The sequence below is a fragment of the Alternaria triticimaculans genome (genome assembly GCF_023758025.1).
Source record: "Alternaria triticimaculans strain BMP 0046 chromosome Unknown scaffold_17, whole genome shotgun sequence".
Lineage (NCBI taxonomy): Eukaryota > Fungi > Ascomycota > Dothideomycetes > Pleosporales > Pleosporaceae > Alternaria > Alternaria triticimaculans.
In genome coordinates, this window is record NW_026055974.1 from 162,251 (window position 1) to 184,586 (window position 22,336).

At 53.6% G+C, this 22,336-nt stretch overlaps 8 protein-coding genes across 8 annotated transcripts; 4 read left to right on the forward strand and 4 right to left on the reverse strand.

Annotated features, from left to right (window-relative positions):
* Positions 1-924: 924 nt before the first annotated feature.
* Positions 925-1,781, reverse strand: J4E78_008831 (uncharacterized protein; the record flags this gene model as incomplete). Its single annotated transcript, XM_049369431.1, has 2 exons — positions 925-1,259; positions 1,367-1,781. The coding sequence occupies 2 exons, from the start codon at positions 1,779-1,781 to the stop codon at positions 925-927; spliced, it is 750 nt and encodes a 249-aa protein (XP_049218755.1).
* Positions 1,782-2,355: 574 nt separating this feature from the next.
* On the forward strand, positions 2,356-4,266 carry J4E78_008832 (uncharacterized protein; the record flags this gene model as incomplete). The annotated part of the gene is made up of 4 exons (XM_049369432.1): positions 2,356-2,596; positions 2,644-2,879; positions 2,926-3,085; positions 3,962-4,266. The coding sequence occupies 4 exons, from the start codon at positions 2,356-2,358 to the stop codon at positions 4,264-4,266; spliced, it is 942 nt and encodes a 313-aa protein (XP_049218756.1).
* A 1,959-nt stretch (positions 4,267-6,225) lies between these two features.
* On the forward strand, positions 6,226-6,953 carry J4E78_008833 (uncharacterized protein; the record flags this gene model as incomplete). Its single annotated transcript, XM_049369433.1, has 2 exons — positions 6,226-6,290; positions 6,341-6,953. The coding sequence occupies 2 exons, from the start codon at positions 6,226-6,228 to the stop codon at positions 6,951-6,953; spliced, it is 678 nt and encodes a 225-aa protein (XP_049218757.1).
* Positions 6,954-8,846: 1,893 nt separating this feature from the next.
* J4E78_008834 (uncharacterized protein) lies at positions 8,847-10,806 on the forward strand (the record flags this gene model as incomplete). Its single annotated transcript, XM_049369434.1, has 7 exons — positions 8,847-8,990; positions 9,037-9,107; positions 9,155-9,178; positions 9,232-9,404; positions 9,454-9,860; positions 9,906-10,241; positions 10,300-10,806. 7 exons carry the CDS (start codon positions 8,847-8,849, stop codon positions 10,804-10,806), a joined length of 1,662 nt encoding a protein of 553 aa, XP_049218758.1.
* Positions 10,807-11,512: 706 nt separating this feature from the next.
* Positions 11,513-13,163, reverse strand: J4E78_008835 (uncharacterized protein; the record flags this gene model as incomplete). Its single annotated transcript, XM_049369435.1, has 3 exons — positions 11,513-12,057; positions 12,104-12,185; positions 12,231-13,163. The coding sequence occupies 3 exons, from the start codon at positions 13,161-13,163 to the stop codon at positions 11,513-11,515; spliced, it is 1,560 nt and encodes a 519-aa protein (XP_049218759.1).
* A 1,001-nt stretch (positions 13,164-14,164) lies between these two features.
* On the reverse strand, positions 14,165-14,713 carry AIM41 (Altered inheritance of mitochondria protein 41 mitochondrial; the record flags this gene model as incomplete). The annotated part of the gene is made up of 1 exon (XM_049369436.1): positions 14,165-14,713. One exon carries the CDS (start codon positions 14,711-14,713, stop codon positions 14,165-14,167), a length of 549 nt encoding a protein of 182 aa, XP_049218760.1.
* A 464-nt stretch (positions 14,714-15,177) lies between these two features.
* On the forward strand, positions 15,178-19,420 carry J4E78_008837 (uncharacterized protein; the record flags this gene model as incomplete). The annotated part of the gene is made up of 4 exons (XM_049369437.1): positions 15,178-15,418; positions 15,475-17,910; positions 17,961-18,709; positions 18,761-19,420. The coding sequence occupies 4 exons, from the start codon at positions 15,178-15,180 to the stop codon at positions 19,418-19,420; spliced, it is 4,086 nt and encodes a 1,361-aa protein (XP_049218761.1).
* A 2,100-nt stretch (positions 19,421-21,520) lies between these two features.
* J4E78_008838 (uncharacterized protein) lies at positions 21,521-21,920 on the reverse strand (the record flags this gene model as incomplete). Its single annotated transcript, XM_049369438.1, has 2 exons — positions 21,521-21,848; positions 21,910-21,920. The coding sequence occupies 2 exons, from the start codon at positions 21,918-21,920 to the stop codon at positions 21,521-21,523; spliced, it is 339 nt and encodes a 112-aa protein (XP_049218762.1).
* Between the last annotated feature and the right edge of the window lie 416 nt (positions 21,921-22,336).

The following is a 22,336-nucleotide window of genomic DNA, read 5'->3' on the forward strand; positions in this document are numbered from 1 at the left end:
TCATTGAACCACTGCTTCACAGCGCGTTACGTTATCACTCAACATCACTCACATCACTAGTCACAATGCCAACAACCTTTCAAGCAGAACCCACGAGAAGGCACGTGTCCGGTCTCAGAGCACATTTGCGCGTTTGCTATCGAGCACGGCATCGGCGTCTCTAGATACACCTTCTAATCCACAATACGCTCGAAAGCGACGCGACACTGTGCCCAACTCAGACACATCAACCACACTCGAAGTCTTCCGATCACAATTCTCCGCCAGCGCCAGCGCCACGCCAAAGGAATTTCTGACATGAAACAACGAAACTCAGCGCTCCCGATACTACAGCACACTCCTTATCCCGGCGCAGAACCGGTGCCCGATTGCGTGTGGGTATGCTGTGGATGCAGAAGAAGATGGGAGACGAAGGAGCTCGGCAACATCTGTGTCGGCTGCAGTCACAAATACTCCGTTGACTGTTGCCAGCTTGCCGGATAGCAAGTCATGGCGGGGGACGAGGAGATGACACAAGGGCGAGTTAAGGTGCGCCCGTCTACCCTCTTGGTCTAACGAAGGCTAATATAGCGGCATACTTCAGCTGGTAACATACCCAGCGGTCGAGAGTGTGTACGAAATCCTACTCGTAGCCATGGATGAACGTGATGGTGGCAAGCGCAATCAACAAAAACATCTATTGGTATGCATCCTTCTTCAATGCCATGATCTACGAAACTCACTCCGCTCATGCTTCACACAGGCAAAGTGCTGTACTCCATTCGCTCCTCTAACACAACTGCTGGGTACCCATTCGGCCATAAAGCTAACGCCTGATTCTGCTTAATTTCTCCGATGGCTCGACTTGATTGCATTCCTTCCATACACCATCACGCTCCTCATCGGCGGTACTACCATCTCTTCCGACCACTTAGATTCAGGTCCTCATGATTTGGTGCCCAGCGACCACGGCAGTTGGAAATCTCCTTGGGGGCCTGCCCCAGACGACTTCTTCGGTCTCCACATGGCAAAGATAGGCGGAGGCGTGAGCTCATGCGCGCACTTCCTCCACTCGTCGCTCGCTTCCGACTTCTCGTTGTCGAAAGCAATCTTCAGCAGAGACTGAAAACCAAACTTGTCGTAAAGCGGTTTTCCCATGGCAGAAGCTTCCATCCAACATTCGAGATCAAGCCCGTCCGCGCGTGTGATACCAACGTGCATGAGAAGAGAGCCAACACCGCGATTCCGATGGGCAGGGTCTACCGCCATCCAGTTGAGTGCTAATACAAAGTCAGCGACGGGAAGAAGATCATTTTGACTTTTCGCACAATCACGTTTCTTCATCCGGAAATAGCGCGTTTGAGGGGAAAGGAAATGCTCCACTTACCACAGTGTGGCCGCGTCATCCAATTCGCTCGCGGCCTGTACACCTGATTGAGTATTGACTCGCAGAAGCTCCGATATTCGCCCTCGGGCCACCATGGCGCTGTCAACTTTGGTGTGCCTGCAGCGAATGGGTTGACAGTCGAAATTACCCATTGCGAGCAACCGACAGTCTTGTTAGTAACTGTGTCGAAGGCGTAGAACCAGTGGCTGGAATTGTCCTCTTGGTGTTGTTTCCAGAAGCGTTGTTTTGATTCGGCGACGGCGAGGTCGCGATGGGCGCTCGTGTAGCCAAGGACCGGGAAGAACAGTTGCATGAACGGCTCATAAGGTGTGTAGTTCGCAGCCCAGATAACATCCAGCATCTCATCCAGCTCTTGCTTTGTCTTTGCCTCCCGGATCACGTATCGTTGTCCCATGGCAGCGGATTGGCGATTGCGTCAAGCCATGGCGACATCGGCCAGGTAAAGTAGTCTGCAAGTGCGCTACCTCGCCGCCGCTGCGCATTGACAGCGCAATCGGAGATATAGCTTGACCCAAGTATTGGACATCGTAGATTGCCGTGTTAGGGTGAAGTTGCCCAACAAGGAAGGTACCGTCGACACATTTAGCGTCTTGGCGAGGCTGGCAAGTAACACCCTTTTGCCCCAGCACACCTTCCCCGATAGCCCCTCACTTTTACACACATCCAGCCACTCGGTAGCACTTGTATCGCTATCATCATCTCCAGATGCTTGCGACCTTCCTCGATCGTACGGGCGCCGCAAGACAGATTTCTCGGCGATGTAACGATGGACCGAGGCTGGTCGCGTCGCTATTCATTCATGGTCCGCGCTCGGAGCGGTGCGATTGGGGTATGGTGTTGTCGGGACGGGCTTGCGACGTATGTTTGTGAAACTCGAGGCGAATTCTGTGACACCCAATGAGCGCGCTCCGTCTTATGGAGCCGCGGAGGCTTGCTTTCTACATTCACTCCACAAAGCGGATCGAAGAATGGAGCGACCTCCAGCATATGCGCCAGTCTGCAGCGATGAACAGGAAGAAATCCTAGCAGAGCTAGAAGAGAAGGATGGCGTTTCCTGGAACTCTAAGAGTACTGAGATCATCCCGACCAACACGCGCAGCTTCGTGGCGTACATGTCCATCCTGCTGCTTTCTCTTTCAGCAAACATTCTCCTGGTGATGGACAATGCAAGGCTTCGAATTGCGCACAGTCCAGCTAAGAGCAACTACAGTAAGTGACAGCCTGATCGGTCTGATGCTAGCTCACGAAGATCAAAGGTGGATTAGCCTACGATACTACTGTGCCATATCACGCGACGACAAAGTACTGGCATCCGAACGCCAGTGATAGTGATATGGAAGGGGCATGGGACGCTATTGACACCAATGCCATGGCAGTCACGCTTGACGATAGATTCGCAAAACGTGTCGGTCTACCCAACTCTACTCGGTTTCCATGGGATACCGAGAGAAGCATCTACTACGTCAAAGGAATCCACGATCTGCATTGTCTTGTACGTATACATGATGATCTTTGTGTTCATCCGCTGATTGCATCAGAAACTCATCCGGAAAGCCATTGTGTCAAAGCATAACGACAACCCACAGCCCTTCAATCTTCTTCACATCTACCACTGCCTTGACGGACTCCGGCAGGACATCATGTGTAATGCGGACGACACACCGATACCAGCCCCTGTTACACATCAATCGGGCGAAGGTCAGCTTCGGCAGTGTCGTGACTGGGACAAGCTGATCGCATGGGCCACGCGTCCTGACCAACATGCTTGCTACGAGTTTGACGATTATCGCGAAGCAACGAACACACTGGAAAACTTTGCATTCTGTCCCCCGGGTTCGCCTTACCGGGAGTTCCAAGAGGCTTATTTCCAGTATCATGGACACAAAGACGCGTATGAGCTGTATGGTGACGAAGAAGAAATCGTGGTTTTCTGAAGTCGTGGATGGGATACACCTTAGGCATGACTGGTGCGGGAGCGTTCCTGGTCGTTTGCGCCAATTAAAATACGAATGTACCTGTTTTGAAACTTGATCGTGGTAGCAGGGACCACTTTATCGTCAGAAGTTCCGATGAACATGCGACTTAATATCGATGGAGGCTACACTACATGATCAGCATCAGCCACTAATGGTCGAACGCCATGGATCGGAAGGGTATGTACCTCAGATCCGCCCTGACCACGAAAAGCGTCAGGCAAATTTCGCAGCCAACTCCAAGGTCAACCGATATCCCATGCCGTCAACGCTTCCTTATATCGGCCCGGGTCGACTGCATTGTTACAATGGCCGTGCGGCGAAAAGACAAAAAGCGCAGTGCGACACTGGCAGGAGTAAGGCAATCATAGACAGTGGATGAGCGGCGCCGAAGGCATGCGCGTCTGAAACTTCGGAATGACATGATTACATACGAGAAGTAATAGTTCCGAAAATACTACGCTGAGGTACGTAGCAGTCGACACATATATTTCGAGGTGAAGAACAGCAAATTCAGCACCACCTTCATCCTGTTCCCACACACTATCTTCGACGTAAGCTAGAATGGCTTCGGGCGCGTATACCCACTGACGCTGACCAGAACCAAAGGAGCTCACCAAGCATATGAATTACCAACTATCTACCATGCACGCTACTATCGCTCTACTGCCGCTGCTTGCCTTCGCGATGGGCATCGCTGCAGCTCCAGCACCCCTGCATCCCGTTGCCCGGGCCGTGCCAGACATCAACGAAGTCGCCCGAAACCCGGCTCCCATCGATCATCATGTCGGTTGGGACGACCATGGCAAACCGACGCTCGGAGATATCAGCCACCTCAGTCCAGAGGACATCACGAAGCTCAAAGACCTCATCAAGCATCTACTTGGTGGCAGTCACTCTGCATAGGAGGCTGTCGGAAATCGTACATGGAGGAAGTGAGATCATCCAAAATATGCGCTTGAAACTTCGCTTCTTTAGGATCTAGCTAAGAAGTGTAGCCCCCGGAATTCTTTTACAGACAACTATGCCATCTACTTGCGCATACGAAAGAGGTGGAGTCCTTTTCCCGCATGCGTCGTCGCTCTAGCCGCCAAGGCCGCCATAGCAACATGATCAAATACGACTCATTTCGAGATTTCTACTGCTCTACCTTAGTTGCTCAGCCCTGCACATTCCGATCTGTCTTGGCTAATTCCACGGCCTTTTTCATGCAACAACCTGTGAGTAGCCATCATCTGACGGGCAGCGCCACCACTGCAGCGACCGCCCCACTGCAAGCTCGCGTATCAATGGAACACTGCACAAAATATGTGCTGGCAAATGTTTCACGACGGCATTGGCCAGTTGACCATCAATCGCTCGGCAACGTACAGTCCTGACACATTGCCGAGCCTGGTGTGTCACAAAGGTCACACCACGGTAGAAGATCCCAGAGTGAGCTAATTAGCGATCGGAAGATGACGAGTGTCGTTGTAGCTAGCGAGCTAACATACTGGCTTTCCTCCGCCGCTTACTCCCGTAGCTTCCGACGTATACCTTTCACTAACATACCAGCAAATCCTAACCTGACCCGAACTTCCGGCGCAGTAGCACAAACACCTCTTTGAAACAGAAGAATGTTCAACCGAGGATACACAAGCGTCTGGTCGACCTTGCATGTTCGTCCCTCTGTGTGGCTACACCTGCGCAACGTCGTACCGCCGCTTCCTGGTCTAGCAGACCCCTTTCCCCCGGTCTACTAACAATCCAACTGACTTCGCTTGTTTGCAAGTGTCTCGCTCTAATATCAAAGGCGGATAACGACAGCGTGTGCTATGTTGATTGTGAGCGAGCCCTCAATGCAGGTTACCTACACGGTGGCAGCTCGCAATCTCACATTGCTTGCACGTCATGTCGGTATTAGACGGTTGAGCGCGTTTATGAGCTCCACCTTTATACAAACGAACAAACGGCCTGTTTGCACGCCTTCCCTTGTCTATTCCTGCGCGTGATAGGCCACGCATAATACCTCGCTACCTATTACTGGCGCACTCACTTCGTCGGTATCTAGCCATTCTAACCTCGGATACGATGCAATGATGCCGCAATCTCTTTTTGCTTCTTCCCATCATCCCCTCCCGCGCGAACCGGGAAGCAGCGCGGATGTCGGTCCGTACATCAATGTGGTTACGTGGGTTCTCTTGATTACCTCCGCGTTGGCGGTCCTGACTAGGCTTGTTACCAAGCGTGCGTTGAGGCGGAACTTAGATATTGACGATGGTTTTGTCTTGCTGGCTTTGGTACGTCACGTTTGATTTAGATGAATCATCGTTTCAAATCCCGCTTTTGCTGACCGACGGGGACCAGATTGCGACTATTGGTTCTGGTGTCTCTGTTAGTGTCCAGGCAGGTAATGGCCTTGGACGAGACATCCTGTTGTTGACCGAGGATCAGATCTTGGCGTATCAGAAAGTAAGCGGCTTAGTGACCGTCGACTACATTGATATCCTGCTAAGTTCTTTTGTAGGCCGAGTATGCGAACAAGCTGCTCTACATCGCAACTCTATGTTTCGCAAAGTTGTCCATCATCTCGCTGCTAAAGATTCTAACCGCATCAAAACTACATCGGACCTTAGGCTTGCTACTCACCGTCTTCATCGCTTCGTGGAGCATTCTGTCAGGACTTGTGTCTGCGTTTCAGTGCGGCGCTGAAGAGCCATGGCGCTTCCTTAAGAGAGAAGGGAGATGCTTCGACTTGGTATGTAAGAACACTGCCGTCTTCATTGACATTGCTGACACTTCGAGGAGGCCGCTTTTTGGCAGTCCGTGGGCGTCGTGAACATACTGACGGATCTGGCACTCATACTGTTCCCGGTTCACGTAATCATGACCCTACAAATGAGCACGAGCAAGAAAGTTACGATCCTGACGTTCTTCGGCGCACGATCACTGTAAGTTTTGCATATAACTATCATAGTAGTCTTCTACTAACGCGCCACAGAGACATCGCAGCGACTGCCGCCCAAATGGCGTTCCTCCACGGCTTCGCTTCACCCAACCCGACGAAAGACCTCTGGACATGGACACTCCTCACCCAGATCATTGAGTGCATCACCATCCTAACATCATGCGTACCCTACCTACGACCGCTCCTGGAGCACGTTCCATCAGGTCTCTACGGTACCGACACGATACGACACCGAGGTGCGACCCCAGAGCACGGCTACTCGCGCACTAAAAGCAATTCGTATCAGCTCTCCAGCATCGCTTCCAAAGTCGGTGGCGGAACGAAACATAGTCGGAAGAGTCAGGTGGAAGGTGGCGGCCTCAAACGCTTTCTGCCAATGCGCTCGTACAATAGGACGACAAATGCAAATTCTGCATCGGGCATCCCTGGAGGCCCTCCGCGACCCGACGGTGAGATGGATGTTGAGATAACAGCTGTACATCACAAGAATGTGGATGAGAAGCGGTGGGATGACAAAAGATGGGAGACTGCAAGTACGGGAAGCTTTTCGAAGATCCTGAAGACCACTGTTGTTAGCGCAGAGTGGGAAGACGTTGGAGCAAAGCGTGGCGATGCTTCCAGTGATGAGATTGCGATTTTGCGATGATATGCGCTCGTTAGGGGTGCTTTTGCGCCAGTATCAAGAGTTCTATACCCATGGATCTGGTGCTGAAATCCAACGAACCCAATGCTGCACGATCTCCATGATTCCTTCACTGTATCAAAAGACTTACGACATGCTTGTTGACCAGTGTCAACGTCGAAACGAGTGAGTATTGTGACATCATACGCGTGAGATTACAGTCGATGCTCCGGCGATGTGGTATCCCCGTGGGCCTGTGAAGCTGTGCGAACGTTTTGCAGTGCCAATCGTCGCGTGGCTCACGCACGGGTTCCAGCCTTGAAGATTATTGAGCTGGTTCCAATTGCAACTATCCGTCTGAAGGTTTAGAACTGACATGCCACTTAGCTGCCAGTACCCAGTCTAAATTGCTCATAGGCTAGAGAACCTTGAATGAGCCTAACTTGCACGCGAGGTGAGTCAAGCCCGATACCAAGTCCGGCATTCAAGTTAGCCCCACACTTGCTCCAGTCAACAGGAAGTCGTGCGCCTTTTTGGGCTTTCGCCCCCTGTAGCATGCCGCACTTGGACTTCTACTAGGAGATGTAACGCGGCATGCCTGTGGCTGCATATGTCAGCCTCTAAGAGTAGATCGAGATGCAACACGCGTGAACTGCATCTGCGCAGGTTCCCGACAATAGTACGATGTCTGAGAGTCACGCTGAGGCGTGCAGGTGATTGTAGTGGACTCTGTGCAAGGGACAGAATAGCTGGCCGCCACATTGAGATCGGCCTGGTTGTGTTCAGGTAACGCATTCTCTGCTCGCATGGAACCTTTAGGACACAATAGCACCACACGACTCGCTTGGAATGCTGGAACAGATATCGCGATGCGTCATGATAGCCGTTGAGAATGCGTGCACGGATGGAGGAGGCGACTTCCCACATGGGCGGTCGATTACTAACTAGCGTCACACAAGATGGAATGAACCCCGGAGCCACCCCTTCCGTCTTCCCTCATTCCCTAACCACCGCACCGCTCATCGTCCAATTCGTGCCACGGACAATCTGCCGGGAGGTCTATGCCTTCGACTACAACGGTATGACAGCCGTTATTGTGACCACATGCCGCATGCTCTACCCTCGATCAGCATGCCGAGGGGAGACGACGGCGGCCCAATGTTGCACGCCCAGTGACATGCAGCGAGGAATGACGCTCTGAACCCCTTTTCGCGATTGAAAGCCATCATGATCTACTGCTGAGTTGGGGAAGTACGAACGCCTCTTTCTTGGGCATATGCAAAGCGCGACGCCCTGGTGCAAACACGCATCTGTCCGTTCCAGCATCGACCATGCCGTTTGACAAACACGCGAAGACCGGGGAATGTTAATTTCGCCTCTACCACACTTAATGCATGCGAACAAGGGGTCTGCAGGAATGCATGTCACCGCTTTCCGCAGGTTAGGCACCCAATGGTGTGCGACCGAGGCACCAATCAACGCCCGTTTCACTGTGGGGTGCCCTCTGAAACTACGACTGCAGTGCGATACGTCGACTTGCGAGCTGCCGCCGTCACTGCAGAGAGCCTACAACTGCCTTTGCGGTGCGAAACGTTGGCTTGGTGTCTTTCACTCGGACGCTTAGTTGCATTGCCGAGCGACCGCCTCCTAGACCGACCTCACTACCGTCTTTGCCGGCGATCACCGTACTACCGCATCCACCCGTGAACATCTGCACATGGCGCACGTTACCTCTGGAAGAGATATATATCGAGATTTACTTGCATTGCATGCGTCCTGTATCACGACACACCTTCTGGGTATCTTCTTTCCTTTTCTGGTCTGCCTGCTTGCTCGACATTTGTTACTACGTACTGCGGTCGTATCCGTCTTGTTGCTCAACACGCCGCGGATTGAAAAGCTGGAACCAAGGCTATCATGGAGAAGCATATCGAACTACAGAGGTTCAACCATGAGCCTCTGCGGCCGAGGGGCCGGGGTTCCATTTCGGAAGGCAAAGGCCAGCAGTTCGATCACGACAGATATGAATTGGCGAAAGTGGGAAAGAAGCAGGTGTTGAAGGTATGCTTTGTTTTCACAACACGTCTGCCCGGTCTGATCATGATAGCGCCGTTTCGGACTGGTGTCGATGACTGGTCTCTCTTGCGGTCTGATGTGTACTTGGGAGACTTTGCTCGTGTAAGTGAACGTGACTGACAACAATTATCCCGCTGACGTCATGGCAGTATCTTCTCGATAGGCTTCCAAAAGTAAGTACCTGGTCTGTACCAGAAGTCGACAGCATTTGACACGTTCATCACAGTGGCGGACCTGCTGGTCTCATTTACGGTTTCATTCTCATATGGCTGGGTAACTTCTCCGTCTTCGTCTGCATCGGTGAACTTGCAAGCGCCGTCCCGACTTCTGGTGGCCAGTATCATTGGGTCTCTTTACTGGCGCCGCGCTCAAACAGGAAGTTCCTCAGTTACGTGACTGGTACGTTCGTCCAATTCCAGAGCCATGTTAATCATATTGATCATGTTAGGTTGGCTCACTGTCATCGGCTGGATCGCAGCACTCACCTCCGTATGCTACTTCGTAGCCGACTTGATCCTGCAGTTGGTCAGTCTCAACGATCTCGGGGGCACATATGTCCGCGAAGGCTGGCACGGCACACTACTCCTCTGGGGTATTCTGCTGTTGTGTGTCTTCATCAACGTATTCATAAGCGGAGCGCTTCCTACCATCGAAGTTGTCGTCCTCATCGTCCACATCCTTGGCTTCTTTGGCATTCTGGTGCCATTGATATACCTGCCATCGAGCCACAATTCGGCCAAGAAGATCTTCACGATGTTTCATAATGAAGGAAGGTGGAGCACGCAGGCTCTGGCCTTCTTTGTGGGACTACAGGGCAATGCTCTGGCATTCGTCGGAACAGACTCAGTCGTCCACGTAAGCCCAACACTCCAAATCTGTCTGCCCCTGCTAATGGAATAGATGTCTGAAGAAGTCAAAAATGCCAGCACCGACGTTCCACGTTCCATGCTTCTCAGTCTCGTCATCAACGGCACATTGGCATTAGGAATGCTCTTCGCCGTTCTCTTCAGCGCCCACGATATCACAAAATTACTCAAGGACCAAGAAGCGACAACCGCGCCTTTCCTCCGCATATTCACACAGGCTGTCGGTTCCGAGGCCGGTGCTACAGTCATGGTTGCAATCATCGTCCTACTCGAATTCTGCAGTGCAATGGGGTGCCTTGCAGCTGCATCGCGTATGACATGGTCGTTTGCCCGAGACCGCGGCCTCCCTTTCTCTCGCGCTCTCAGCATGGTAAGTTCATGTCTCATTGCACTGCTACCGCCTAAACGCATTCACTAACACCCCGCAGATCGATAAACGAAGCACCATTCCCGTCGTCTCCATCCTCGTCGTAACCGTCTTCGCCGCCCTCCTCGCCCTCATCAACATCGGCAACAGCGCCGCCTTCAACGGCACGATCTCCCTCGTCCTAGAAGGCTTCTACCTCTCCTACCTGCTCGCCATCGGCCTCCTCCTCTGGCGCCGCGTCCGCGGCGACCTAGACGACCCGGACTCATCGCTCACCATCTTCAACGAAGCACAAGTGGACGAGGCGTACGACCGCAGTCTGACCTGGGGCCCTTGGCGTCTCAAGGGCGCGTGGGGAGTTGCGAATAACGTTGTTGCTATTTGCTACCTTACTCTCATCATCTTCTTCAGCTTCTGGCCTAGCCAGCCCCATCCGGATCTAGTAAATATGAATTGGGCGGGTGTGGTGACGGGGGCGGTGGCCGCGTTTAGTGTGGCTTACTACTTGCTGTTTGCGAAGAAGTCGTATACTGGGCCGATTGTCGAGGTGGATCCTCACGTGTTGTGAGGGGATTCGAAGTGAGGCTATCTGGCACCTCCGAGATCTATGTGCAATGGGACGCCCCAGAGGAACGCTTCGGTCATGGCATTAGCTGGTATTTGTGTGCAGGAAATGTTGGGTAAAAAGTTCTGGGACGTGGAGGCTTGCGGTTTAGCTTCCAAAAAGCGTGGGATAGACTGAACATACCATCAACCCGACATAACCTAAGAACAATATGATGTACCTTGTTCTTCATATCTATGAGGCTTCGAAGAGCTGCCAATGCCTCTCTATACTAGCTTAGACAAACCTTTCTAAACTTCACTCAATGTACACCGATTGGGACGAAAAGTTGTGATCATAATCATTCGTTATCATACATAACTCATAGCATGATGACATTTGCCTGTATATGCGCGCCTTTCAAGCCAAAATAGTACTCATGTGCAATAGAGCGTGAGAAAAGAAGAAGATAAAGAAGAATCCAAATAACCGGCCGTAACTTATCAAAAAGACACGAAGAAGAAAATGCTGCACCAACAGCCCCATCTCCATCCACATCCAACTTCGAGACAGAAGCATCCAGATGCTCTGACCACTTTCCACACCAAAATCTTGAATCACCCCAAGCTTAAGAAAGCGCCCCCATAGCCAACGCCACAATCTTAGGATTCGGTTTATCCTTTCGAACCAGAACTACCAGAAGAATCAACGAGCCGTTCAAAGAAGTGTGCTAATGGGCCGAGCGAACAAGGGCTAACCTACCCTTCCGGTCTCTGTCAACGCGCATAACCTCCTTGCGGGGCGTGCGCTCAACGAATTCATACTCGCGGTCGCCCTCGCGCTCGTACTTGAGCATGCGGCGCTCTTCCTCGAGGAAACGGATTTCGTCGCGGATTTCGCGCTCGGAGCGCCGGTCGTCGCGGCGCACGAGTTGTCGGCCTTCGGGGAGGAAGGCTGTGGCGGGGCCGTGGATGGCGGCTGAGCGGTCGATTTCGACGTAGCGCTCGTGTTCGTGGATGGAGGGGGAGGGGGCGCGCTCTGAGGGGGCGTAGACGGTTGGCGCGTGGTGGGATGGGGCGTAGATTACTTGGGGTGGGGGTTGTTGGTAAACTGATTGTGGGGGTGGAGGAGGTGCGTGGACTACGGAGGGCGGCGGAGGTTGGAATTCTTGAGGGGGTGGTGGGGGAGGTGCGATGACTGATGCGGGTGGTGCAATGGAGGGTGGTGGCGGTGGGGCGTCCTCCACCTTCTCCTCGTAGACGTATGTGATTTTCTCTGCTCACGGTTAGGAAGGGTTGTAAGAATATTGGCGGATACGTACCCTCTTTGTAGTTCTCGCTGATCTTAATGACCTCGTCGATGTGCTCTTTCTCGAGTGCTCGGGTAACAACGATAAAGTCGTCCTGCTAGAATTAGTGACATTCCAATAATGCGTGCGGATGGCATACCTCTTCCTCATATGGATAGCCCAGGTCGATAACGGCTTGCTTCTTGACCAGGCGCTTGGGAAGTCTCGTCTTGCCCTTCTTGCCCCAGGTGGCTCGGGAAGGCTGGATTTCTTCAAAGCTGGAGATAGAAGAGCTGCGTGTTGACTTGGCTGCTACGCTCTTGCTTCTTCGGACTCGGCTCTTCTCGCGGTGAACTTCAACCTCGCGGTAGTCTTCTCGTTCCCGGCCCCTTCCGCCACGGTCGTCGTATCGTATCTCTTCAAAGTCATCTTCCTCGTGGAAACGACGAGGTGGTGATCGTCGACGCTCGCGAATGGGAAGTGGAATGGGAACGTTGGCTGGTGGACGCCACTCGTGGTCTTCGTATCTCTCGTACCTCTCTACGTCGCCATAGCGCGGCAGGGGTTTGCGGTCAAAAGTGTCGAGAGATGATTGACGGCGCATGAACTGCGGCCGTGACGGCCTGGGCGGGCGAGGGGCTGGCCGGCGCTCATTGATGTCGATATCGATGTTAATGTCCTTGTCGATGACGGACCTGCGGCGGTAGGGGGCAAGTGCTTGGTTGGCAATCTCGGAGGGAGTCGGCTCGTGGAACATCTCAGAGGGCGCGCGGCGATGAGGGCGGTCGAAACGATCTTCTTCGTGGTAGCGTTCTCTCTCCATGACAGCGGGGCCTCGGCGTGCGCGGTCTTCATGGAAATCAATGTCACGATGGCCTCCGGGGAAACGATCGTGCTCTTGGAAGCGGTAGTGATCGTAATCGTCGCGACCACCACGGCTGCTACCGCCAGCCACACTTCCGCCCGGTGGTGGCGGAGGAGGAGGCCCCCTTCGCATGCTCTCAAACCTGTCGCGATCCCATCGCTGGGGACCGCCACGAGGCGGCTCGTCAAAGCGATCCAGATTGCCCGTTGAAGAGCGGTACGCCGACATGTTGGGTAGTCAGGTGCGGCTCGTCGATGGGTGGTGATGTAGGAGTAGGTATGATGCGGGGCTGCCGGTTATGTGTCGGAAGATGTCACAAGAGAATAAGGTGTGCGCTAGGAAGCACGGCAACGGGAATGCGACAGACTGACGGCGGCGCAACAAGCGGACACACGAGAATATAAGTGTCTTGGATTCAAAGCCTGCCGGAGAATTGGTGGTGGGTGGGTGCGACCAACTTTAGATGCAGGATTCGCGACGGGCTTCGTCATCGGCGCTCGCGCATCATGCCAGGGCTGCATCTGGACTGGGCGCTAACCGGCGCCATGACTGGAGGGACGCACCCCTGGTGTTACATGGTTTCTCATTTGTCGCGGAGTTCCCCATGGTTCAGTTTCATGTGAATCAATGTGGACTCGGGCTGAAGTTGGGCATTTTCCGCTGTCATGTGAGATCTCGACATCTTCTTCGCCATGATCGGGACAGGAAATACTTGGTCTTGTTGCCCAAAGGGCCTTTGAGAACGCCAGGCTATCCTTACCTTGAGTTCCTGGTCGTCGGCCGTATTGGATGGGATGCATGTCCGCAGAACGAAGTCTTGACAAGCGGTGACGTCAGGGCACGAGCTTGGAAGCGGACCGCGGCGCAGTTCACCGCCTAGCGCAGCCTCAGCCACGGTTGCTCACAGCATTGCAACGCTGCGGCTTGGGCTTCAAAGGGAACAGACGTTTCCAACGCTTTCGGCGAAACTTTTCGATGTTGGGTTGTCACCGCTGCCACGTTCTGGGGGCTTACAGACCGATGGTAGCGATACCCCGCAAAGAACGTGTGTACCGTGATGATGGATCTGCTAACCCCACGGAAAAGCAATAATCGACGATGACGGATATTCTTCGGTGTCGTAATCTGGCCGTCTCTTTCGTTACCTCGTTTGGAGAGGAGTCCGTAGTCTACATGATATATGTACAGTTGTTTTACAACCCGTCCAATCCCGCACAGCGCATAATGGCTTATTTGGCTCCAACAGCTTCTTGAATCTTTTTGGTGACATACTCCAGATCAAACGGCCTTCCCTTGAGACCACCCATGACTTTACCCATAACGCTGCCAAAACTCCTCTTGCCCTCCTCTAGTCCTTCGATCACGCTCTTGACTAACGCGTCCACCTCACTGTTCTCCACTAGCGGGATCTCCTGCGCATAGCCCTTCAGCACATCCAAGTGCGCCTGCTCTTTCTCGACCAGGTCCTCCCTCTTGGCATTTCGGAACTCTTCAATTGAGGCCGAAGAGGCTTTGATCTGCTTTTGAACGAGGGAGTAGAGGGCTCCATCGGTTTCGATTGGCTTGGCAGTCTTTGATGCGTTGATGATCTCGGCTTGCAGTGCACGGATTGTGTTTAGTGCAGGCTTGTTCTTCGCGCGCATGGCCGTCTTGAGGTCGGATTGCAGGCGAGGAAGTACGAAATTTTCCGACGTGGAAGTAGACGAGTAGCGAACGCATAGAGAGCGGGCGGGAGTGAAAAGCTGCCTCTGCAGCATTGCTGTGCGGAATAATGACATGGTGGGCGATGAGTGTTGTTGCGTTGTAGTGTAGAAGTCGTATGAGGCAGGTGCGATTGCAACTAGAAGGAGCGACCACAGACGGTGTATGTAATGAGCTGGCTTGCGAATATGTTGAGCAACGAATCGTGGTCAGCCAAACATGGAGGGTTGAAAGCACAAAAGTTTGGACTACCAACGCGCTCAGACGCGAACAGCTAGCATCCCTGCGCGCCAAGCATCTCTTTTGTTGTGGACCGCCGTCACTTTTGCAGCTTGTACCTGAGCCTCAGCGTCGCAATTGCGCCAGAGCACCTTTTTGATCTTTCTCTCGGCGCGCCTTTCCTAATTTTATTCCATCGACGCATCCGCGCGCAGCTCATGTGCACGCCATCTCACCGGCGCGTTCCCCCAGCCTCCATCTGAAGCTCGCTCTCACCCGGGCCACGACCAGCGCATCCCTTCGACTCTACACGCAATCCATCATGGCCTTCCAGATGGCGCCCGCGACGCCGCAACGCCCCACCCCCGGCGCCTTCGTCAACACGCCCGCGCCCAACCGGCCGGGCTTCACACGAACTGGCTCCATGTCGCAACCACAGCCGCAGCAACAGCAAGCGCTGCCTGCACCGCCCGCCGAGAGCCCCATCGATCGCGCATCGCGGACCATAAACAGCATGCTGGATCGGGATAACAGGTTTCCCGCGCTAGAGGCGTACATTGGACGTGAGTAGTCAGGTATAGCGGCAGAAGCTGGGTGAGATGCTAACAAGGTCGTGTAGAGGGTATCTCTGGCGAGTATGAGATCCCCAACAGCCCAGCCTGGGCGCCCTTCCAGAAACTGCGGTCCTACAAACTCCCAGAAGCCGTCTTTGAGCAGGTGGACCACACGCAGATGTCGACGAGCATGGGCCTGTTCGCCGAAATCAACCACGCCTGGGTCGTCGTCGACAACCAGGTCTACCTCTGGGACTACACACATCCGAACCCCGAACTCGTCGGTTTCGAAGAGCAACCCAGCAACATCACATGCGTCAAGCTCGTCAAGCCGCGTCCCGGTGTCTTTGTTGGCACCATCGAATACCTCCTTGTAGTCGCAACCGTATCCGACATCTTCCTGATAGCGGTCGAATGCCAGCGGGGACCCGAAGGCGTTCATGGCATCACAATGTATCGGACGGGACTATCAACCTCGGTCAGGAAGATCAACGTGACCGCGATCGCCGGCTCGTCAACAACGGGGCGCATCTTCTTTGGTGACGGCCAGACCGAGGACGTATACGAGCTGAACTACCAGCAGGAGGACAAGTGGTTTTCCAGCAAGTGCAGCAAGACGAACCACGTAACGACCTCCATTGGCTTACCCACGCTACCATTCTACGGACCCACGCGACAGGCTGGCATTCAGCAGATGGTGATTGACGATACCCGGAACGTCCTATACACGCTTTCTACCAACGGCACCATCAAGGTCTACTACATGCGCGCGCCCAACGTCTTGGAGAGCTCCCTCACCCGGACACGAACACAAATCGAGACAATGTGCGGACACATTGTGCGGCCCACTGGTGTACTGGACAAGATGCAGATTATTGGCCTAACCCCCATATCTAGCACCGAAGCGGACAACTTGTCTCTGATGGCCATCACATCCTCTGGCTGTAGGCTGTATTTGAGCACAACGTCTGGAGGGCAGTGGAACTCGAACAGCACAAGCGCTCCTAACAGCATGCAGCTACGACACATCCGCTTCCCGCCTAACGACGGTCAACCCTCGCAGCAGAGCAATTCGACTCAGGTACAGCCATACCAGGGTGGTACTGCGGTTGGATTCGAGTCGAGATACCTCAGAGAGACAACTGTCGCAACCCGTTACGCGCCCGGCGCGTTCTTCTCTTTCGTCCTCCTAGCGCCAAACGATCAGAACCACCACATGTTCGTCTCGGCACCACACTCCGGATTGCTGGGCCAGCGCGAAAGCTCAGAACCCCCGCGATACACTGAAACCGGTGTGTTCACAGAACTCATGGGCAGAGTGCAGGATATCGGCTTGGTGTCAGAGCCCTTTTCAGCGAGGAATGAACCGCTTGGATTTGGCAACGAGCTTTCGACCCAGTTCGACAAACCCCTTAGTGAATACGCCATCATCACATCCGCCGGTATCGAAACAGTTCGACGAAGGAGGCTTGTCGATATCTTCGCCTCGATTGTGAAGAATGGAGGTCACGAGGGTGCTGAAGGCGACATCCGCAAGCTGGCGAAGCAATACGGCCTGGCTGAGACTTCTGCTACCGCTCTGGCGGTTGCGTGCGGTCAAGGCTCGGACGTGGGACCCGATTCGCGGATCGCGAAGGTCACTGATCCCGAGGTCATTGACTTCGCTCGTAGGGTGTTCATCGAATTTGGCGGCAAAGCACATTTGACAGAGAGCGCAACCGTCGAAGGCTTAAGTGTGGAGAATGTCCGCGCTTCACCAAGACACGATGGTATCGCCATGTACGTGTCACGCATCATCCGTTCAATCTGGAACACGCCAATCATTACGGAGGCTGTCACTCCCACCGGGCCAGTTCTCACATCGACACATCCGATCACCAAGTTGCAGGAAGTGCAACGCTCGTTGGCTCAACTTCAGGAGTTCCTTGAATCAAACAGATCCTTCATTGAAGGTCTGGCCGGTCCAGAAGCGCTTGGACGCGCATCGTCGCGACAAGAAGAGGTTGAGCTTCAGGGCGAGAACAGAGCGCTTACTAGCTTGTTGCAGATGATCAACAACATCGTTGAAGGCATATCTTTCGTTCTGGTACTATTTGAGGAGCGCGTAGAAGACATTTTGGTTCTTCTGCCGGATCCTCAGTTACAGGGGAGAGTGCGTCAGCTCACCTTCCAAGGCATTTTCTCTGTCAAAGAGGGCAAAGAGCTTGCAAGGGAGTTGGTCAAGGCCATAGTGAACCGTAACATCGCCAAGGGTTCTAACGTCGAATCTGTTGCTGAAGCCCTGCGGAGAAAGTGTGGCAGCTTCTGTAGCTCAGACGACGTCGTCATCTTCAAGGCACAGGAGAGTCTGAAGAAGGCCGCCGATTCTGGTGCGAATGCCGAACGCGGGCGCATCCTGCTCAATGACAGTCTGAGATTGTTTGAGCAAGTGGCGAAGAGTCTGAGTTACGAAAACCTGGCTGCTACAGTCAATCAGTACATTCAGCTCGAGTTCTATGCGGGTAAGTTTATCTAACACTCCGTTCTTCGACACTACTAATATGTTACTTAGGTGCTATTAGACTTGCTTTGAAGGTGGCGCAAGAGTGGGACCGGGGTAACAAAGCTCTGTCTTGGGTACGAGACAAGAGCGAACAGAACGTCGATCCGAATGACGCGCGTCGAGAATACTTTGACAAGCGTGCCTCTTGCTACACATTGATCTGCCAGGTCATCGAAGCTGTAGACCACGCCTACAATACCCAGGGCCCTGTGCCCGACGGTGTCATCTCCCCGGTCACGCGTCGCAAGCATGAAGCGTATGAACAAATCAACAACTCAGACGACGAGGTCTTCCAAAATTACCTGTACGACTGGTACATGCAAAACGGCTGGGCTGAGCGGTTGCTTGAAATCAACTCTCCTTTCGTTGTCGACTACCTGCGCCAAAGCTCGGAGACGAACCTCGCGCATGCGGACCTGTTGTGGCGCTACTACGCCCACTACAACGACTACCTCAGCGCTGCTGAGACACAATACCAACTTGCTAAGAGCACCCTGCCCTTGACACTGGAAAAGAGGATTGAGTACTTGTCGCGCGCAAAGGCGAATGCTTCGACGCGGATGAACGGTTTCGCAGAGAATGGAGTCCGCAACAGGCAGTCAAGACAGGAGCTTCTGCGAAACATCACCGACCACCTAGACATTGCCAACATTCAAGACGATGTGCTACAGAGGATCAAAGGCGACGAGCGTCTTTCCGGTAAACGGAGAGAGGATGTCATCGCCCACCTCAACGGCCAGATCCACCCGCTTGACGAAGTAAGTTTGGATGAAAGTTCATTGGGGATGCCTTTACTAACGATGCTCCAGCTCTACCACGACTACGCCGACCAAGCGGCATACTACGATATCTGCCTACTGATATACCACGCCGCCGACTACCGCAGTGTACCTGACATTCGGTCGACATGGACTAACCTCATCGACCAAACACATCGGAACGCGCTCGCCGACCGACAGGGCGCGCCCTGGGAGATTGTCGCGTTGAAGGTCGAGGACCTTGGTCACCGAACCAACCTTAACGATAACGTTTTCCCCGTCAATATCGTCCTACAACTCCTCCTCCAGTACGACCTCGAGTTCTACGTACACGATGCCAATGCGCCGAATGCACAGAACCTCGCACTCAACAGCAATCTTACATGGCCGATCGACGTTTTCCTCAAACTTAACGCGCCGTTCGAAAGCCTGGTTGCCACACTGGAAGCGCTGTGGTATGCGCAAGAACAGCCTTTCGCTGGCCGAAACCGGAAGCTTCTCGTCAAGTGGATCATCTATCTTGTAGAACAATGGGGTGCAGTAAGCAGACGAACTGGCGCACTATTTGGCGGTCCTGAGAACGCCATTGGTCTTGCAGAGGTGATGCGCATTATCTTGAGCAGCGACGTTTTGGGGCGCGACATGGACGACCAGGCATGGATCCAACGTGCTCGGGATCTAAGTGCCGTTCTTGAGGAAGCTGCGCGCTGAGAAGACGTAACTTTAGGAGGAGCAGAGGGAGCCACGGATGAAGCGTTGTGAAGATATACAGAAAGCGATGATTGTGTATTTTGGGTTGTTTCTCTTCGTTAGCATTCTTGCAGCGCGAGGCGTTGAATAGGTTGCATGAGTATTGGGAGGGGTGACTGGCGTAAAAAGCATTTGAACCCATCTTGTAGGACATAAGACGAAGACGGAGCATAATCAAGGCTAGTGTATTCTTGAATGAAGTATTATAATGGAAAGATAGTGTAAAAGAATTCATGAGGCTTTGGAAGGTGACAAGCTGGGAATTGGTGATTTGCCGGACTTTAGCGTTCACGTTAACGCCGCATCGATGCGCGTTCCCAATCATCGTCACTTTGCGCATCTTCTCCAACACTCCCACGCGCACTCCATACCCAGACCCCACACGTCCCACTGCGACAAGCCAACAGTCCTATCCGAATCGCCACGCCATGTAATCCCCTCGCCAGTTTCAACCACCCGTCTAACATCCTCCACACAATGCCTATCTGCATCTCATGCCGCACCCCCGTGCGCACACTCTACACAACCTACTCCAAAGCCGACGACCGCGCCCTCGGCAAAGGCGTGCGGCTAACTCAATGCCCCGTATGCAAGAAATTCGCGGACAAATACGTCGAACACGATTTCGTCGTGCTGTTCATCGACCTCGTGTTGATCAAAGCGGAGGTGTACCGGCATTTGCTGTTTAATCGGTTAGGGAAACATGAGGGACGGCTGGGGTTTGATGTACGTATTGGCAATCGACGTTGCCTGGAATGCTATGGGAGCGAGGAAAGATATTTGGAAAAGACAACAGTGACTAACATGACCCTAGCGATCAATCCTCCGCCTAGGCATCCTCCTCCTCCTCTTCGACGTCTACCTAACCTGGGCGCGCATCGAAAAACTGCCCCTCCCACCTACATCGCCCTACCACCCAACACCCTACTCCCCCTCTTCACCCGCCCTAAACACAACATCAACAAGCCCCCTCGTCGCACCCCACGACGGCATCACAAACGCCGTAGTCCTCCAAGCCCACCCACTGGGCCTCCAATACCTATTCTTCCTCTGCCTCGTCACCCTCTGCACACTAGCCTTCCACCTCCCCATCCGCCTCCTCTGCGCCTTCGACGCCACGCGCCTCCCCAGCTCGACACTCCGTCGCTTGTGGCGGAGATGTATACCCAGTTTCGACACCCCTACACCACTATCGACTGCATTGCTGGTGAGCAGTTGCACGAAACTGTTTCCTATACTGCTTATTATATGGGACTACGATTTACCCAGCTCGGCTACGGCGGTGAGTTGGGCGGTTATTGTGAATAATGTTGCGGCGCTGGAGATACTCATGGATTGTGGGTATGTGAGGGCGGGTGTGTTGGTGGGGATAGGGGCGGGGCTGAGGACGGCGGTTGGATGGGGGATTTTGAGGGCGGCGGGGTTGGGGACGGGGTGGGAGGGGTATTGGGGGGAGTGGACTGTTTTGGGGGGTGTTTGGGAGTGGGTAGGTGGGTTCGTGAGTGTTTCGTGAAGGCATGTTGGGATTTGGGAAAGTTGGGCATGAGTGAGCGTTTCTGGTTGCAAGCAATGATACCCCATTTGATATTTGTACAAGTCGACAGACTCCATATTACGCCAAAATGACCAACTATACACATGCGCTCAACTATTCGGTAATGCACTGCTCTCGTCGTCCTCCACTGATGGCTTCAGATAGAGGTTGCCAGACAGACGCAGTTGCTAGAGCATGCGGCATCCCTCTCGGTATACGCCCTAGCACTTTCTGTCTGTCGCATCATCCAGGCCACCCCAAGCCATCATTACCCTAACGTGCACATGCATATTCCCCTCGCGTCTAGCATCCCCAGTCGAGCTTCGCTAACGCCCTCCATTGTATTCCGGTCGCAAATCGTTTCGTACAGGCGAGATAAGAGGATGGAGTTGTGCGAGGAAAGTAATCGCCCACATGATATACATGGCCGCGGCAGAGAGAACGAGTGTAGATCGCCAGACCCTGTCCGATTGAGTTAGCCCAAGGTGTCTTTCGTGCTCCTTGCATCTCAACTCAAAGCGCTCGGTTTATTTGTAGACTGGGACTGGGAGAGATTGCTCGCTGTCGTTGATGTTGACATCCTCGCTCGTCTCATTCTCATGTTCATTGCTGAAACGGACTCGTCTTCCATCGCCTGCGCCGCGCTTCTTGCACACAGCTAGAAGCTTCTCTCGCGCATTCTCATTCTCGTCGCGCAGACATGGTTTTGGGGGTGCGGGTGGTGATTTGGGTGGTGACTTGGTGCTGGACGAAGAGATGGTGGAAACGTACGTTTGGTTCTCGCCTTTGGGAGCTAGGAACCAGGCGGCGCCGCAGAAGATGACGGTGACGATGAGGCCGATGATTGGTGCCCAGCTGGGGTTATGTTAGTGGCTGGTATGCTGGAGAGCTTTGTTAAGCGGATCGCGGAACTGACCCATTCGCCATTGTAGGTCGTGGTTTGGGAGTTGACGCGCTGGTGAGATGGCGTTCGGGGATTTGCCGGGGGCGATGCGACGATCAGGTGACGTTCGAGCTTCGAGGCTAGTAGAGGGCGTCTGGAGGGAGTGGATGTCGTGATGTGGAGATGGCTTCGCCGTGGTGTCGCGAGCTGCGAGCTTGCGATGACGCTACGGATCGAGGTTCAACGGCTTGGCGCCAGGCGCGTCGTGATGTTGTCACGTGTGAACCCACATGGCCGTTCTAAGGTTGCCTGGAGTAGGCTCCGAGGTCCTGCAATCTTTGTTTGAGAATCATATCCTCCTGCCTTGAGTTTGCATCATCCTATCTTCGCTGCACCCCTCGACCGTCATATCATCACCCCAACGTACTATACCGCCAAACCTAGGTTGCGCGATAGCGAT